The sequence below is a fragment of the Typopeltis vanoorti genome, chromosome 9 (assembly GCF_054136105.1).
Source record: "Typopeltis vanoorti isolate ZY-2024b chromosome 9, IOZ_Tvanoo_1.0, whole genome shotgun sequence".
Lineage (NCBI taxonomy): Eukaryota > Metazoa > Arthropoda > Arachnida > Uropygi > Thelyphonidae > Typopeltis > Typopeltis vanoorti.
This window is the reverse complement of record NC_143557.1, coordinates 24,062,524-24,081,127: the sequence shown is the minus strand read 5'-3', so window position 1 is coordinate 24,081,127 and position 18,604 is coordinate 24,062,524. Positions and strand designations below refer to the sequence as shown.

The 18,604-nt window shown below is 37.0% G+C and overlaps 1 protein-coding gene across 4 annotated transcripts in view; it reads left to right on the top strand.

Annotated features, from left to right (window-relative positions):
• The first annotated feature begins 2,206 nt into the window (after positions 1–2,206).
• Cox11 (Cytochrome c oxidase copper chaperone COX11) overlaps positions 2,207–18,604 on the top strand; it is a 177,139-nt gene continuing 160,741 nt past the window's right edge. For 2 of the 4 annotated variants that reach the window (XM_090397990.1, XM_090397987.1), the window contains exons 1-2: positions 2,836–2,950; positions 17,824–18,185. In XM_090397990.1, coding sequence (XP_090254116.1) covers positions 17,877–18,185 — 309 coding nt within the window. In that variant the 5' untranslated portion in view covers positions 2,836–2,950; positions 17,824–17,876. Of the gene's footprint in view, positions 2,331–2,835; positions 3,063–17,823; positions 18,186–18,604 lie in introns of those variants that run through there. The other 2 variants (XM_090397989.1, XM_090397988.1) reach the window with 2 other exon arrangements.

The window sequence follows — 18,604 nt, the reverse complement described above, 5'->3', positions numbered from 1 at the left end:
TATATTCATCTTCAATGCTTTCAAAACACAGTTTTGTGTGTTTTCTTGATAAAATTCTCCTTGCAAAAATTCTTTCTAATGCCTTAATACTGAGAACAAATCCCTCTTCTTGGTTCGACTCATACTGTTACCGTTTTCTGAATAAGCACATCACCTGTATAGCATCTTCAATAGGTCTATCGTAACTAAGTAAGTGATAAAGGCAATTCCCAGGACAGCTAATTTGAAAGGATGCAAAAACTATCAAAACTGGATTTTATTCCTTAAAAACACCTTTATTTAATTTTTTTAAAATAAATGTGATCTGTTTTCTTGAATTTAAAGGTGGCAAAACAGTGGTTGCCTAGGGGCGGTATCCTAACATTGAGTCTACTCAATGAGTATTCTGCTTTCAAAATAATTTGGTATTCCTTTTTTTCTCAAGACCTTACTTTTCTTACATCCAGTTGCTTACTCTACAAATCCAAAAGTGCCCAACCTAGGAATAATAGTCTCATATTTGGGGTACTACACTCAAGCAGTGCCGACTCATACATAAGCACTGCAACACTGTAGCACCCCCAAGGAAAAAATGAAAAAATTAAATTTTGTTTGTGTTTTTAAATAATAACAATGCTTACAACATTATATAAATGCAATGAAACATGTTAAAGGTTACAGCTTATGTTTTGACATTGACTGAATAGTTAATTGGATTTTGTTCGATTAACGCTTTAGATTATGAAACAAATGCACTGCGATTAACGTAGTGTCAGAATTATCACATTCGGCCAATTGCAGCTAGACTCACCGATATTTGTTTGCGCTGCTCATTGCACATTACAAGTGATTCCGACACTGCTCGATTGGGCAGTGTATCGTATGCTTGCACACCTTATTTCTGTGAGATACGAAACTTTTATTATTGGTGCATGTTCGTGGCAAGGGTGAACTATTTTTTGTAAATCTTATTTTATTTTGTTAAAATAACATATGATTATTTATTTATTATAGATGAGAGCCTGTGTAGCTCAGTAGAAGGAGCGTTTGCACTCTACAGCGCTTGATCACATGACAAAAGGTGTTCGAATCTAGTCGCCGACTTCTAACCCTTTTCTCGACCGGTTCCAGAATTAGTCAATCTCTGGCATGGGCTAGCGGGTTTTTCCTCCCGGAAACTCAGGTTTTTCGTCCAGTAAACTCAAGAAAATCGGCCGTCGAACCGATACTATTTTCAGACATTAAATATATTGTGTTAGGGTTAGGGACCACCAGATGGCGGCACTTTCTTCACTGCATGCCGAGTAATTAGTGATAGCCTTGAGCCTGCTATCTCTGATTGGCTACCAGTGGAGATTGAACTGTCACTCAGTCTCCAAAAGTTAGATAGGGCTAATAAACGGCCTCGCGTTAGCTGATTTAAAAAAAAAAAAGATACAAGGCTGAATTATGACCAGTGTCACTGTTGAAAATATGAATTTAAAAAAAATCAGCTAACGCCTTTTATTCCCGTATATACAGGGATTAGGCGAAGCCGTTTTTATCCCTATCTAACTTTTGGAGACTGAGTGGGCAGTTCAATCTCCACTGGTACCCAATCAGAGATAGCTGGCCCAAGGCTATCACTAATTAAGCGGCACGCAGTGAAGAATGATGGCTCAACAAGTACCGCCATCTCGTGGTGCCTAACCCTAACGCAATATTTTAATGTCTGAGAATAGTGCGGATTCTACGGTCAATTTTCCTGAGTTTACGGGACGAAAAACCCGAGTTTCCGGGAGAAAAAACCACTTGCCCGTGCCAGAGATCGATTAACTCGGGAATCGGTCGAAAAAAGCTTTAGAAAAATTTCCTCTAGTCGCCGACTGGACTCCAAATCAAGTCTTCCTTCGTGCGGTCAAGCGCCGTTGTGTGCAAACACCACATCCACTGAGCTACACAGGCTCCTGAAAATATGAAAAGAATTATATTTTTTTCAATTATCGTTACACGAAACAAATGCACTGCGATCTAACGCAGTGTGAGAATTATCGCGCAATTGCGGCTAGACTCGCCGATATTCGTTTACGCATGTCATTGCACGTTACAAGTTATTCCGACATTGCTCGATTGGGCAGTGTAGCTTACATTTATTTATTAATAAATTGGTTACTGATTAGGGGAAAAAAAGATTTTTATTTATTTATTATGTATATGCAGCACCCCCACTTAAAATTTTCACAAGCCGCCACTGCAAGCCTTGTGTTAGTGACTCAAGGCTTCACTAACACAGTCGTGAATCTGTAAAATAGGCAGTAGTCGCAACCAAATCCCTTTCTTCTGAAGCACCCTCCAGAATTTTTAGATATGCAGTAAGTTCACCAGCCCAGTGCGTCACTTTGCTCATTGTTTATCTTCTATGGATATTTCCATAGTCGCTGTTCAGTAGAACTAGCATCAATTACGTCTCTCCACCATTTTTGCTTACCTTGCAGGAACTCGAGCAACAGCTCAACATCCTTTTATAGTTGGACTGCTGATGAACCGAACCTGCTAATCTTAATCATCTTTTATTCAATCTATCTCCCATCCCCATGAAATATTATCCGACTCCATCCCCTATAAGAAGAATGTTGATACAATACTGTACTTTGTTCTTAACACTCAGTCCACACTCAGCATTTATTGACAATAGGCCTTTCCAGCCACTCATGTGTGGGAGTGATATAAAAATAATAATAACACCAGTAAACCGCTATCAGTATTTTCGCCACTTTTTTTTTTATAAAAAAAAAAATATTATGCAAGATCTGATCCCACTAACACCCTAACAACACTAACCATCAAAGATTCCATAAATAAAGTACTGTATTTCACGCGTTTTTCTCTCGCATGGCTGTTACAGGTATATAACTTGTACAGGCAATGTTTATTTTTTGATAGGGGATAAGTAAAAGAAAATGCGATGTTGAGTCTTAGTTTTGTTGACTAGGTACAAGCATTTTTTTCCCTATTCATGGTTAAGGGATATGAACTTTTATCCTTACTACATATTTAATTATATTTAAGAAGATGCGATGTTGAGTCTTAGTTTTGTTGCCTAGGTACAAGCATTTTTTTCCCTATTCATGGTTAAGGGATATGAACTTTTATCCTTACTACATATTTAATTCAAGAACTCTCAACTTCAAAGCAGATTTTATTAAGAATTATATATGCGCGCGTATGAAATAGAAAAAAAAAAGTTCACCCGGAACCAAACATTTATACCGAATGCAGTCTTTATAATATGTGCGCACGTGTGTGTGTGTATATTCTCTCCCGTGTCTAAGATCAACGAAAGAATAATAGTATTGCCTAGGATATATAGGAATTCGATCATCGCTCCGTTTGAGATAACTGTTTCTGAATTTAAAATGCACACAATGACATGTTACTGTTTCAGTTAACTGTATTGTATTCCCCGCCCTCCTCAACGAAATTCTAATATTGTTCTTCTCCATTTGACGAATTACTGTAATTTTTGAGATACTGTTTCTCCAAAAGCATTACTATATTTGAAGAATATACAAAACAACAAAAACATGCTTATTTTTTCACTGTAAAAATTGTACCTTTGTATATCCTTTAATTCTATCAGCTGACTACAGTTTCATAACAGAATATTGCTCCCGTTATAATGTTTCGTTTATCCCATACAACTGTAGCCTTTTGAGGCTACAGTTATATGGGATAAACCAACTTTATCTTTCTTTTCTATAATTTTTCTTAACTTCTAAAGTATGCTTACTGTAACATTTATTGAGGAAATTCCTCTTAAGTTTTCACGTTTTATTTTTTACTTTTCAAAGTGGATTGATGTTCTGTGTTCCAATCATGAATTTGACCTTTTGATCACACCATCCGAATTATACCAGTGTAGTCACTATAAAACTTTTATGCCTCTATTAAGCATTTCTAGTTGAATATCACTTACTACAACTATCTTTCCACATTTCAAGTTTCAATGAATTCTTGTGCCTCAAGTATTGATATAGACCAAGGTGTACTTGATGCAGTTTGAAGTTCCTTAGACTGAAAGATAAGATCTAAAAATATTCAACTCCTGACAAATAACAGACTAATTTGGAGAGCTGATGGTAGGTGGTTAATAATGTAAAATGTCATAGTGCTTATACCCTTGAGGATACACATTGGGAAATTAATGAAGTATTGATATGTATTACTGATGAATATAGAAAGTTGGATATTTTGCACTGCTTTCTCTCATTTAATCATCCAGAATATCTTTAGATTTTATGTTTACATTGCCTTAACTATCTGATTATTTTTACAGTACTGTTTCCTTCATTTCTAAGTTTTTTACCAGTATCCTCCAAAATGTTTTATGAGGCCTTTGTGTACATTATTTATTTTCTCTATTCATACCAGTCTTAGTCTTCCCATTACCTTGGTTTAGCTACTTTTGCACGTTATTAATATTAACATCTGACCTCCGTGGAGTCAGAGACTCATTGTGACTTATCTTAGCATTCTTATGTTTTCCTCAGTATTCCCCGAGGATCCATTTTCACTGAATTATCAGGAATTTTTGACATTTATTCTTTTCTTGGACTGCCTCTTAGACTTCTTAAGTCAGTTATGAAATTCAGACTTTCTATTTTTCAAACCACTGTCACCATATGCCTCCCTTACCAAATCAGTCAGTATTTTCTTTAGAGTTTGTCACTGAGTCTCCAAGGTTTGGTTCTTATTTTCATTCATGCATTTTTTTTCTTAAATAATATTTGTACATGTCTCCTCTGAAAGCAGCTCTATTTTAATTCTTTTTAAAATCTTTTTACATATTATGCTTATGTGAGCTAAAAAATAGAAAACACAGAAAGGAAAGATAGTGTGCGTGTTACCCAGGTATGATAATGACGAGCTATCAGAAGAGCAGTAATAATGAATAGCAGAATGTGTCAGAAGAGAGGATTGGAATACGTGGATGCTTGGAGGGCATTTGAGGATAGAAAGGAGCAGTATGCAAGAGACTGCTTGCATTTGAATGAGGAAGGATGTAGGCATCTGGAGAGATTGCTGTTTTCTGAATGAGTTGGTGTGTCAATGCAGGGAAACTAGAATTCCCAGGGTAGATGGTAGCAGGGGTAGCCTCTTGTGGGAATGGGTTTGGGGGAAGGGGGACGACATCAGGTAACACTGAGTCCAGCAGACTCTTGAGGGGATAATGATAGGTATAGAAGCAGTGACATTTTTATGCTTTATACTAATGCCAGGAGTATCAGAAATAAAGGAGATGAATTGGTGGCTCTGATAACATCAGCCTGGGCCAAAGATTATTGAGATCTTTGAGACATGGTTGACAGAAGATGATACAATAACAGGAATAGAAGTAGCAGGGTACAGCATTTTTCGGCAGGATAGGAAGGGAAAATGCTGTAATGGAGTGCTGTTTATGATAAGTAATGACTTATGTCCTCTAAGAGTGGATTTGAGGAATAAAGAGTGGAATAAAGGCAGTGACACTAATGGTTTTGAGAGCATATAGTGTGAGGTAGAGGTGGGCAAGACAGGATATTTAGTGGGATGTTGCTACAAACCAAGGAGCACAGAGGGTGGGGACCAGGAGATGTTTAGACAGTTGAGCTTGGCAAGTGCAAGAAAAATTATTGTTATGGGAGATTTTAACTACAGCAGTATAAGTTGGGAAGAGGAAAATGCATGTAGTAATAAGGGAATGGAATTTTTGGAATTCTTGAGGAACAGATGTCTTAGGCAACATGTGATAGAGGAAACAAGAGGTTCAGGAGTTTAGGATTTGGTCATAGCATCAGATGAGTATTAACTGAGATGACATCTCTCCCCCCTGAGAGAGGCTTTGGAGGGCAGTGACGCTAATGGTTTTGAGAGCATATGGTGTGAGGTAGAGGTGGCCAAGACAGGATATTTAGTGTGGTGTTACTATAAACCAGGGAGTACAGAGGGTGGGGACCAGGAGATGTTTAGGCAGTTGAGCTTGGCAAGTGCAAGAAGAATGATTTTTATGGGAGATTTTAACTACAGCAGTATAAGCTGGGAAGAGGAAAATGCAAGTAATATAGGGAACAAGAGGTTCCAGAGTTTTGGATTTGGTCATAGCATCAGAAGAGCTGATAATAAGTGAGATGAGATATCTCCCACCAGTTGGAGAGAGTGACCATGTGGTTTTGACTTTGAAGATGAATAGACATGCAGGAGTATCAAAGAAAAGGGAACATATGTGAAATTATAAGGCAGGTGATTATAATAGTCTCAGATATCAACTTGGGGCAGTTCCACAGAGGGCAGAATTGGAAGGCCAGGATATCATTAGTGCTTGGGAAATTGTGAAGGAATATTTGTTAGCAGCAATAGTAATCTGTATTCCATGAGTGAAGAAGAGGACATAACTTGGTGGAAAGTGGATGATAAACAATATCAAACAGGAACTGCAGGTGAAAAAGAGGTTATGGCAGAGATATTAGGAGAGGGGTGGAAAGCAGATGCATGAAAAATATAAGACTCAGACCAGGAGAGTGACTAATATGGTAAGGAAGGCAAAACTGGAATATGAGAAGAGATTGGCACTATGATCCAAAGATAATCCTAGGGTATTTTTTTAGCTATATGGCCAGTAGGAGGAGAAATGATTGTGGAAGAATGACATTATTTTTATTACGTAATACCTGCAGGGAGTCCAACGCCTCATCGAGGGATGGAACTTACCCTACAACTCTGTATCCACCATTCCACCAACCTTCATCATCTACATCAACGTCATCTACTGCTGACCACCACCATTAGTATTTTCACAGACAATTGCAAACATCCATGCTCGTGGTGGGATTCGAACCCGCAGCCTTTTGGCTGGAGAGACGATATTCTAACCACTCGGCCAACCAGGCTGGCATTATGAGATAAAAATGGGGACAGTGACTGATGCAGAGAACATAGTGGAGTTTTTCAATAAACACTTTATTGGAGTATTTCATCCTGGAGAAGTAGGTTTTAATACTAGAGGGAGATGGCAGGTTTGAGGTTTTAGAGGTGCAGGAGGAGAGTATGTTCCAAGTACTGAGTGCCCTGATGTCAGTAAAGCTGTGGAACTGGATGGTATTTCACCACAGGTTTTGAGAGAATGCGCTAAAGAAATGACAGCTCCGTTGACGTGGCTTTTCAATGAAAGTCTGGCTACAGGAAAAAGTACCCAAGGAATGGAAGGAAGGTAAGATAGTGCCATTGCATAAGGGCGGTAGCAGACCAGATGTGTCTAACTATAGGCCAGTTTGTGTTTCATCAGTAGTTGTTAATTGGAGAAATTAGCATGTACAACATTGGGCAGATGAGGGTAGCATTATCTGTGAGAGGCAACGTGGATTTGTTAAGGGGTGCTCTTGCTTTAGTAATATGATTGCCTTTTATAATAAAGTGAAAAGAGCAGTTGATGAGGGAAAGGCATATGCTGCCATATTTTTGGATTTTGCAAAGGCATTTGACAGACTGCCACATGATAAGCTGATATTTAAGTTGCGGCACATAGGTTTAGATGTCGGGTTATTCAGCTGGATTCAGTATTGGATTCTCACACAAGACACAACTGCTCTCTAATTAAACCTAGGACACAGCTACATTTATGTTGTGAAGTGTTGTGAGAACAAGCAGCCTTTTCATACTTGTTACAGCAGGACGATAATTGTCCCTGGCTTCATTATGACAAGTTACTTTTACTTTATTTATAAAAAAAAAGGAAAGACTTAGAAAGCTGGTTGTGCCTTTTATGTAATGAACTTTTATATGTTAAGATTTTCATAATTTGTTGCTGGAAATTGTGATTGTACTTTTCACTTACCAGTTTCATGTAGCCATAAGCATAAATAAATAAATATTGGCTGTCTGATAGGTATCAGAGAGTTGTGTATGGTAGAGCAGTATCAAGGAGGCAGAAGGTTACGAGTGGAGTCCCACAGGGCTCAGTACTGGGACCTATATTGTTTAACCTTTATATCAGTGACATTGTCAATGGATTGCAGGGGGATATTCAGTTGTTTGCGGATGATGTGAAGCTGAGAAGGGTTATTAGTAATAGTGCAGATGCCCTGCAAGAGGATTTGAATAAACTAGACATATGGGCAAATGAATTGGGGTATCAGTTTAATGTGCAGCAAAATGTCAAGTCTTGAAGTTTGGAATACATCGATGGGAGCTGAATACTCGATTGCAGGAGCTCTACTAGAGTAAGTAAGGGGAGACAAGAGATCTGGGTGTGATAATTAATAGAAACTTGAAATTCAGGGAATATATTGCAAAGGTGGTGAAGGTAACCCAGAGGATTGCTGCAATACTGAGAAGGATGCTGACCTGCAGAGATAAAAGAGTTATCGTTCCATTGTATAAGACCCTGGTCAGACCACACTTAGACCATTGTTCTCATATTTGGTTCCCAGGATTTGAAGGGAATAAGTTAACTGTGGAAAGGTCACAGAGGAAGATAACAAAGATGGTACAGGACTGTACAATGTAGTTATGAGGATCAGCTGGGGGAATGTGGACTGCAGAGTTTGTAGATAGAAGGAGATGTGATATGATTGAACTTTTAAACTGTTGAGAAGTAGTTATAGGGTTGGCACTGGGAAGTTCTTTCACTTGGTGGAATGGCAGGAAGGAGTGATGACAAGGGACCATCCCTGGAAGTTGCAAAAGGAAGCTGTGAGCATGGAGGGGTAATTGAACCGTTGAATGCATTGCCTGGTAAAGTGGTGAGAGCAAGAATGGTCAGTGAGTTCAAGGAGTGGTATGATAGATTTTGTGTTTCCTAGGAAGGACCTTCTACGATGAATCTTTTAACTCCATGGAGGCCTGAATGATGATAATAATTGTGAGCTTCACTTTAATAAAACTAACTGTAATGTAACTATTCAGTAATATAATACCTGGTGTGAAATGAATGAAATGTTTTAGTAAGGCAATTAATCAGTTATTCCTAGATTTCAAATTAAAAAAAAAATAGTAAATGATTTGGTTGATTAGTAAGTGGTATTTCCCATATTTTTCCTCACATATATTCTACTTACATTTCCATTTTAAGCAAATATTTATTTTCAAATTGATATTCATTTTTATCTATTAAAAAAAAACAACACTAGCTATGCACTGGCTTACACACACACATACATACATATATATATGTGTGTATGTGTGGCTTCAGTTAAGTCTCTGTGGAGTCAGAAGTCTCATTGTGTGTGTGTGGGGGGAACCCCTATATTGACACACTAGCCATTATTTACGCAATGTCTATCACACTTCTCCTTAAACTCATTCACAGACAGAGCACTTTCAGTCCCTTCTGGCAATGTATTGCACCCATTTAATCCCCCCCCACACCCCCCAAGCAAAAAATCTAATCCTTAACATCCTCGTTAACCACACAGTTTCCATGGGTGACCCCTCATTCTCTTCCCTCCTACACTATACCAAAAAAGTCATCAGTGTCAATCCTTCAAAAAACCCCTTTAATAACTTATATGCCATAATCATCATTATACTACTCTAAGGTCTTTTGTATGAAAAAATTAATATTTATTAATTTTTTCTCTTACCAACTTTGCATCATCATCAACCAGCAGTATATTCCCCACCTCCCCCCAGCCCAAAGAAAAATCTACAATTGTTAATTGATAAACTTTTATGAATCTCCTAGTTCACTCTCAAGGATTTTTGTGACTGAGCTATGGTATTTATTCAGTTTATGCAATAACTTTCAATGTGTGGTGGCAGTGTCTACTTACATTACAGTGTAGCCATCGTCCTAATTCAGTTTGATTTAAACTTTTTTTTTGCATAGTCTGAGTAGATTACGAACACAAGATTACTGAGTAGATTACTAATCCTTAGCAAAGCCATGTATTGTCATTTTATTTAGTTATTCCTGAATTGTTGGTCAGACCAAAACCTTAAAAATTCTATTTAGCATCTGTCAGTATCAGTGATGCTCTTTGGTTGAATCCCATTGTAAAGAACTTTTTATAAGGGCATTTCAACTAAAGGTGAGTTAATCATACAGAGATGGGAGAGTTTTCTCCCTCTCCCAGAAACTTAGTTTTTCATTCCACCTGACATGGGGGGGGGGGAAGAGGAAAAAGTAGATAAATTTCATTGCCCAGTGTGAAAAGTTCTATACTTTGTCTCTATAGCAGGATTTCCAGACTAAATAAAAGAAGAAAAAAAAAATTAAATTTACACCACCCCTGGAAGACCTAAAAAAAACAACAGAGTCAGAAGCCCACTCTTATTACAAATCTAATGTAGCTTTTAAAAAAAAACTTCCATGGGTGGGAGCCACATAAAGAGAGAGTAATAATAAAAATTATCAGATTATTTTCAACCAGGCAGTAAAATCTAAACTATAGCAAACACTTTTGAATGTTAGTGAGATACTGTTACTAGTTATGCATATAAATAAGTGTAGGCACTGGTTGTTATCCATAACAGTACTTCACACTAGTGGAAAATAAATAATTATTGAATATGCTAATATTACAATGGATTTCACTTATTGGAAATCCTGCTAGGTATTAGCAAGTTCAATAAATGTTTATTTTTCCTTTGGTGCTATTTATACTGTGAAGCACTTATGTTACTGGTTATATATTTTTACTAAAATATACACACACATATCTTCCAGATTCAAAGCATATGAACTGTTTATTTATCTTTGCAATATTGTATTCTTTAAATTACAATTTCTTATTATTATTATCATTGTCAGGACGCTGTGGAGCCCAAAGACTCATTGCAGGAGGTCACACACACACTGCTCATCATACCATGCCTTAAGTGTATTTACTATCTTCATACTCACCAAACTCTCAGGCAGAGAATTCCAATTGTCCACCACTTGCCATTCAAAAACTTACTCCTTGACTCTCCTCCCTTTCTCATACCCTCTTTACACAACTTCCAGGATCTGCTTCTTTTTGTCCCTTTTAACTTTCCCAATTGTATAAAAATTCTCATTCACATTAATCTGGTAATAGCCCCTTATTATTATTATTCAAGCACCTCCATGGAATGCAAAGACTCATTGCCAGAGACCAAATCTATCCACACAGTCTATCATGCCTCTCATTGAACCCATTAACAGACAAAGCACTCACAACTGACTCTGACAACCTATTCACTCATTCACCACTCTCCAAACAATAAATCTAGTCCTCACACCCCTACTAAACACACCTTTATTCAACTTCCAGGATGGCTCCCTGTTCTTATCCCTCTAGCCAAATGCTGAAACATTATCCCTGCATCTATCCTATAAAACCTTTTAAGCAACTTAAATATTTCCATCATATCCCCTCTTTTTCTCCTATCAACCAAATTCTACAATCCACACACCTTCAATCTATCTTCATAAGGAACATTCCACAGGCCACTCACCATCTTGGTCACTTTCCTCTGAATCCTCCCCACTGCTTCCTCATCCCCCCAAGAAACACAGAGGACCATACTTGAGCACAGTAATCCAGATGTTATCATATCAAGGCTTTATAAAGAGGAATGACAATTTCCTTATCTTTATTTGTTAATGTATGGCTATGGAGAGAGAGATTGAAGAAATGTGGATTGCAGAGTTTGGTGGATAGGAGGAAGAGAGGTGATATGATAGAGACATTTAAATTAGTGAGAGGATTGTATCAGATTAATCCAGAGGGGATTATAAAAAGAGTAGAAAGTGAGACGGGAAGAACCAGAGGTCAGTCCTGGAAGTTATGTAAAAGTGTGGTGAAGAAGGATGCGAGGAGTAGATTTTTTACATCGAGAATTGTCAATGAATGGAATTCATTACCAGAATGTGTTGTTAATGCAATGAGTGTTAAGGATTTTAAGATTTTGTATGATAAATATGTTGTCAGTTGAATGAACTTCTCACGATGAGTCTGTCGACTCCATGGAGGGTGTATTAATAATAATAATGTGACCGACAAGTAATCTTATGGGCTACTTTAGCAATATGTCCTCTAAACTTTAAGTCTCTGTCTACCACCACCCCTAAATCTTTATCTGCATCTATTTCCTGGAGTACAGTGCCATCAGTGTGATACGTGGCTTGTAATCTGTTATCCCAAAATGCATAACTTTATATTTCTCAACATTAAACTGACACCCATTAACTTTTGCCCATACTGACAGTCTATTTAAATCATCCTGCAAGCTCTCTACATCACCTTGATTAACTATTATTCTACCTAATTTCACATCATCAGCAAACAACTGAATTTTTTCTTTTCGGTTGTTTCTTATATCTTTTATGTACAAATTAAACAGCAATGGTCCCAGCACCAAATCTTGCAGCACATCACTAGTCACCTGTTTTCACCTCGATTCTGCCCCTCCATATACCACTTTTTGATATCTGTCCAGCAGCCACCCTCTTATCCACTTAACCATTGTCATATCCATCCCCATTTGTTTTAATTTCCATAACAGAGTTACATGTGATATTCTGTCAAATGCCTTTGCAAAATCATCATGTAGCCATTTCCTTTATCTGACTCAGCTGTTACTCTATTATAAAAAGTTTGTAAATTACTAAGGCATGACCAACCCTTCACAAAGCCATGTTGACCCTCATATAGTATCATATTTTTATCTGCCCATTCTTGAATTCTCTTTTTTATCAATTTTTCTAGTACTTTTACTACCATGCCTAAGATACTAATTGCTCTATAATGGGGTGCCCAACTACACGTCCTTCTGGAGCCAAAATAATTTCAGTTATTTTGGCACAACCTTTTACCGATGCGATGGTACGGGAGTAAGTATATGTGCTCATGGCAAGGTTGTAACGAGCTTGTAAGAACTGCTTTGACTAATTACACATCTAATTTTAAGGAGATTACTAAGAAAATGGATATAAGGAAGGCCTCTATTAGTAAATAAGTAATGAAAATTATTGTTTCGACTTTAAAATTCTTCTAATTGTTCAAAGTAAACTTCATTTAATGTGTTTTGAGTTAAACTTTTTTATTGCAGAAATTTTTATTAACCCAGTTTTTCTTTCTCTCTTCTTTTTCTTTTTCTTTTTTTTTTTTTTCTTCTCTCCTCTTATATTTTTGTTTATTTTTTCCTGGTAGTTCGTGAAGAGTCACATGACACATGGATGTGAGCCGCATGCAGCTCACAAGCCACGTTGTGTCCACCCTGGTCTATAATTTGCTACTGTAGTCTTAGAACTCCCTTATGCAAAGGAATTATTTTGCCCTCTTTCCACTCCCTTGGAGCTCTACCAGAGCTGAGACTTAAATTAAACAGATTAGTCAAAGACATTGCCAGTTCCCTTGTACATTCTCGTAAAACCCTAGCTGATATCCCATCTAATCACACAGCTGCATTTACATTGAGATTCTGCAATATCCTAAGAATCTCCAATTCATCCACCTCTGTTCCCACATTAGTGTCTGTCACATAGGTTAAAGCAGTAACCTCACTAGAATGATATATCCTTGCAAAGTGGTTACTGTAACTATTTTATCTGCTTCTGTTTCCTCATGATCATCATCACTCATTAATTAATCTTCCATAGTCATTCTTCCTCTTACTTGCCATATAACGAATGAACTTTTTGGGATTTCCGTTGACCTGCTTAGCTAGATTCTTTTCATATTCTGATTTTGCCTTCCTTGCCACGGCCTTGTATTGTTCATGAATTTACTGGTCACCTTTCTCCTTATATACCCTCTACAGTATTTTCTTCTGTACCTCATACTTAATGATATTACTCATCCATCTAACTCCTACCTGATTAACCCTAGTATTTAATACTGCTTCTAAGTTTATTTTTCACTTGGTTAGACTATAATAAATTTAGTTTAATCCTTTATCCAAGTGTGAACAAACAAAGTTTGCACCTGAAAGTATCTTTCTTCAGGACTGGGGTAAGGTGGTACAACACCGTGCAACTCGTTGCAAAGGTGTTGTACCACCTTACCCCAGTGTTCAGAGATTTTCATGCAAGTCTGTTTTTGATCTGCTGTGAGCAAGCATGCACCCATCTTGCACAAAGCCTTTTCATTTGCATTTCTTCATGCAAAATGTATCCTACACGTTCTTTTTGAAATACCTATAGTCTCAGCAATTTCACGCAATTTGACTCACCAGTCATCCAATACCATATCATGCACTTGATCAATGTTTTCTGCTGTTACACTTTTTGGATGTCCTTCACATGGATCATCTTCAAGGCTGGTAGGGCCGCATTTAAACTTGGCAGCCCATTTCTGAATTGTCGAAAATGAAGGAGAAGAGTGCCCTTAAACTTTTATGAACTTCAAATGAATTTCTTTTGGCATTAAACCTTCTTTTACAAAGAATTTTATAACCGCATGATACTCAATTTTATCCATTTCAAGGGTTAGAGACAACACTTTTGCCTTAGACAGTTGTATTAAAAAAACTACTTGATAGAATGACTTGCAATTTCACATGGATGCTTTTGACAGATATACCAACTTAGGAAAAAAAATCTTGCCGACGGTGTTGCCATCTATGGTCGAGGCCAAGAACTTTTCAGACCACCCTCAAACAGTGTAATTATAATATCTTTACTCTGTGCTCACAATTTTAGAAATATGTCCCTGAAAGGTCCTTATCAATCTCCAATCCCTCATATCCTTCCTCTACCTCATCTAGGATATCTCTGCCAGTTCATACTGTACATTTCTCAAATTTTAGAGCACTATGCTTTGCAACATTCAACAGGTGACCAGACTTACCTAATCGGTCAGTCTATTCAAATCATCTTACAAGCTACAGCGTTTTCTCTACTCCCCATAGTTTTTCCCAAATCGACATCTGCAAATAACTGCATATCACCATTAAAGTCTATCCTTATATCATGTAAATTAAACGGCTATGGCTCCAAAACAGATCATGACAATAGGGACTTTCTTCTTCTTCTGGGATTCCTACATAGATGAATTTCTGATGCTAATCAGAGAACCGGCTCCAAATCCCATTCGTTCCAATTTAATTACCAGTTTGTCATGTGGCAGTCTGTCAGAGGCCTTTGCAAAAGCTAAATATATGCCACCGTGTGTATACATCTCCCTTGTTTAACCCCCTCCCCCCAACGCCATGACGTCTGTAGACATCCAGCTAAATCTAGATATGATTCTGTAACAGCCGTTGAATAATATGGATAAGAAGTGCAAATTGGTCTCACTATTTCATCCACCTCAGCCGGCAGGGAGGTTAATGCATTTGCCACCGTGTTATAATAAGTAAATAGATTGCTAAAACACGATCTTCCTTTAGCAAACCAATGCGATCTAGTGCTGTTGTCAACCCATTTCTGAATATTTGCCCTCACCAACTTTTCTAACCTGAAGAAACTTCAGGCACAAACTTTGTTTGCTTACACTTGGATAAAGGATTAAACTAAATATATAATTTATAGTCTAATCAAGTAGATAAAAACTTTCAACATCTTTCTCTAATCCAGAGTAATTTAATAATAAGGTGTTGACACCTTTTGGCAACTGGCATACGGAAATATGAGTTCTGCATTGCTTTAACCTTGGTATCAGCTCTGGGTCTGGCTCCCACTGAAGATACCTCAATAAAGGTCGAAACCAGTCTGGGTAGTGACGCTTCCCATGATGCATAGCATTATACATGTCTGCAAGGAGATGCTTTACATTATGGGATACTAAGGAAAGTGATGAGAACTCAGTCTACCTTTGCCAAGAGTTGCCCCAATCCTGAAGATACTTCAGGTGCAAACTTTATTTGCTTACACTTGGATAAAGGATTAAACTAAATATATAATTTATAACTTCCCTAACACTTGAACCACAACTCCAGATGCACTGATTGGAGTCTTAGTCTTATTGCCTCCCTTATTAAGTGGAACAATATTGTCCTTTTTCCACTTTATAACTTGTCCCAATGTAAGACTCATGTTTAAAAAAAAAAAAAAAAAAATTACATCAACACCATTTCTATCTCCTTAGAACATTCCCTCAAAATATACGGTTATGTATCATCTTGCCCTAGAGCTGTATTCATAGCAAGTTTACTTAATTCATCATGATTTCCTCTCTCCTTCCAATGCACTCAAGTTGTGCATGATATCACATTCATGAGGATGGAAAGATTATCAATTGCCCATTTAATATCTCAACCATATCCTTCCGAGCAGTTATCATTTTCACAAAGCAGTATCATCCTTCCACGATCATTCTTTTGTCCACTATCCACATTGAAAGAACATGCAGCCCCCCCCCCCTATTAATTGCTTCTCATACTTCTCTTTTGCTGCACTTATCAAGCAATTTTTGCTTTGTGTTCCTCATGCAACTAATTATCGCTACTTATCCTATGCTGCATTGTCATGCATTTCACACCTGTTGTATTTAATCTCCTGACCTCCGGAATACATTCAAATGTGATCTCCGCCAGACAGTTACTGAGTAGGGCACAAGCAGCATTGATATTCTTTTCATCCGTCCAGTTAGTCATTTCATGAAATAGTTGCATGCTACTGCCCGAGTTTGTCATAATTGATAGCCTTATCATTCCACATATCCCTTTTTCATGGTTACTTCTGGAGGAAGACTCAATACCTCATTTATATTAACATCCTCTGATGAGATTATCAAAGTGAATATCTTGATCTTTGTGTGCCCCATCTTATTTACTGCTTAATGTAGTTGCCACTTAAATACTCGAGAAATTCAATCTCTTTGCCTCTGAATGCCATATGTTCCTTCCAGTTTATATTACTATAATTAAAATTACCCATAATGATCACTTTTTTCTTATTTGCCTATATATTTCCTTCTCACTGCTCTCCATATTACCAGGTATATTGCAATACTGAACTAAATATTTCATCTTATCCATCTCATACATTACTGCCTCTATTTGCCCTTTGTATCTTCTCCATGGTTGGGAATAACTTTTCTGCTACTAATTTACAGCACTCCTCCTCCCTTTCTATCCTGTCCGTCTTCATAAAAAAAAATAATAATATCCCTCCATCTCTATTCCTGTCATCCTTATCCAACCATATCTCACTTACTATAACAATTTTTTTGGGTGAATCCAAAACATATATTTTTGCTATAATAAATTTAGTTTAATCCTTTATCCAAGTGTACACAAACAAAGTTTCCGCCTAAAGTATCTTCAGGACTGAGGCAATTCGTGGTAAAGGTGGACCAAGCTCACATCACTCCTTGTCTCAGTACTTCCCATAATGCAAAACACATCTCCTTGCAGACATGTATAACGCTATGCATTAAGGGAAGGGCCACTACCCAGACCGGTTTCGACCTTTATTGAGGTCTCGTCAGTAGGAGGAGCCAGACCCAGAAGTGGTGATACTGATGCAGAAGCAATGGAGAAGTCATATTTACCTATACGAGTTGCCAAAATCTCTACCATCTTATTATTAAATTACCCTGGATTTAGAGAAAGATGTTGGAAATTTTTTCTCACTTGGTTAGACTATAATAAATTTAGTTTAATTCTTTATCCAAGTAAACTAAATTTAACAAATGGAAAAAAAAAAACTTCCAACATCCAAAAAAAAAAATAATAATAAATATTTTTGCTACTTTATACCATCTGTAATGCATGCTCATAACTGACACTGGCAACCCATTCCATTCATTCACAAATCTTCAAGCAAAAAATCTAGTCCTCACACCCCTACTAACCATAATACATAGTGTGCCAGTTAAGTAATGAGATTGGTTTTTTTTTACAGGACAGCCCTTTGAATATAAGTGACAAATAAAAGTAATGGATAAAATTTGTACTATATGTGTAAATTTTTTTTTACAGGTATTAACAAAGTACAGAAGAATTCTTCATTCTGCACTAATTTTCTATTTTTAATGGTTACTGTGTTAAGTTTTGGTACAATTTTCAAGCAAAGACTTATCTATGCTAATATTACCAGATCATTTTCATGTTGCCTAGAATATCCATATCTGTTGAGAGCAGTACTGAAAGATGAAAATCCAAATAAAAAACTGTTATACAGAAGAAATAAGGAATTTCAAAGATCAAAATTTTTCTACTCTTCACAGTCCAGTGAACAAAATTTGAGAAACAGAAGTGCTTTACTTTATATTTCAGCAGCTGCTGTATTAGTTCTTGGATTTAGTTATGCAGCAGTACCTTTATATCGTATATACTGTAAGGTAAGTTTTATTTATTACTATTCAGTGTATTTCATTAGACTTTTTGTGAAAATTTCATTCTGAAATATATCACATTGTCCACATATACTGTCCTGCATTTTATAGTGTTTTAACTTCCAGACTGATTTGCATTTCCTGTTATGGTTAAAATAAATCACTTTACATAATTCTTTTACCATGGATAAATAGTGATCTCTAGGATAAAGCTAGTTAGCAAGAAGAAAACCTCCACATGTCCTCAAAGAAACCCAGAAAACTAGGTGGGCTTCTGATACATTGTTAGCTCACTGTTGTGTATCCTGTTTGTCGGGTGCATAAAAATAAGGTCACAGTCTGTCAGAAACCTATCCTTGTTTATTTATTCTGGATACATATAGCAGAAGAGTTCCCTTGAATTATCATTGGCCCGACTGGTTCCA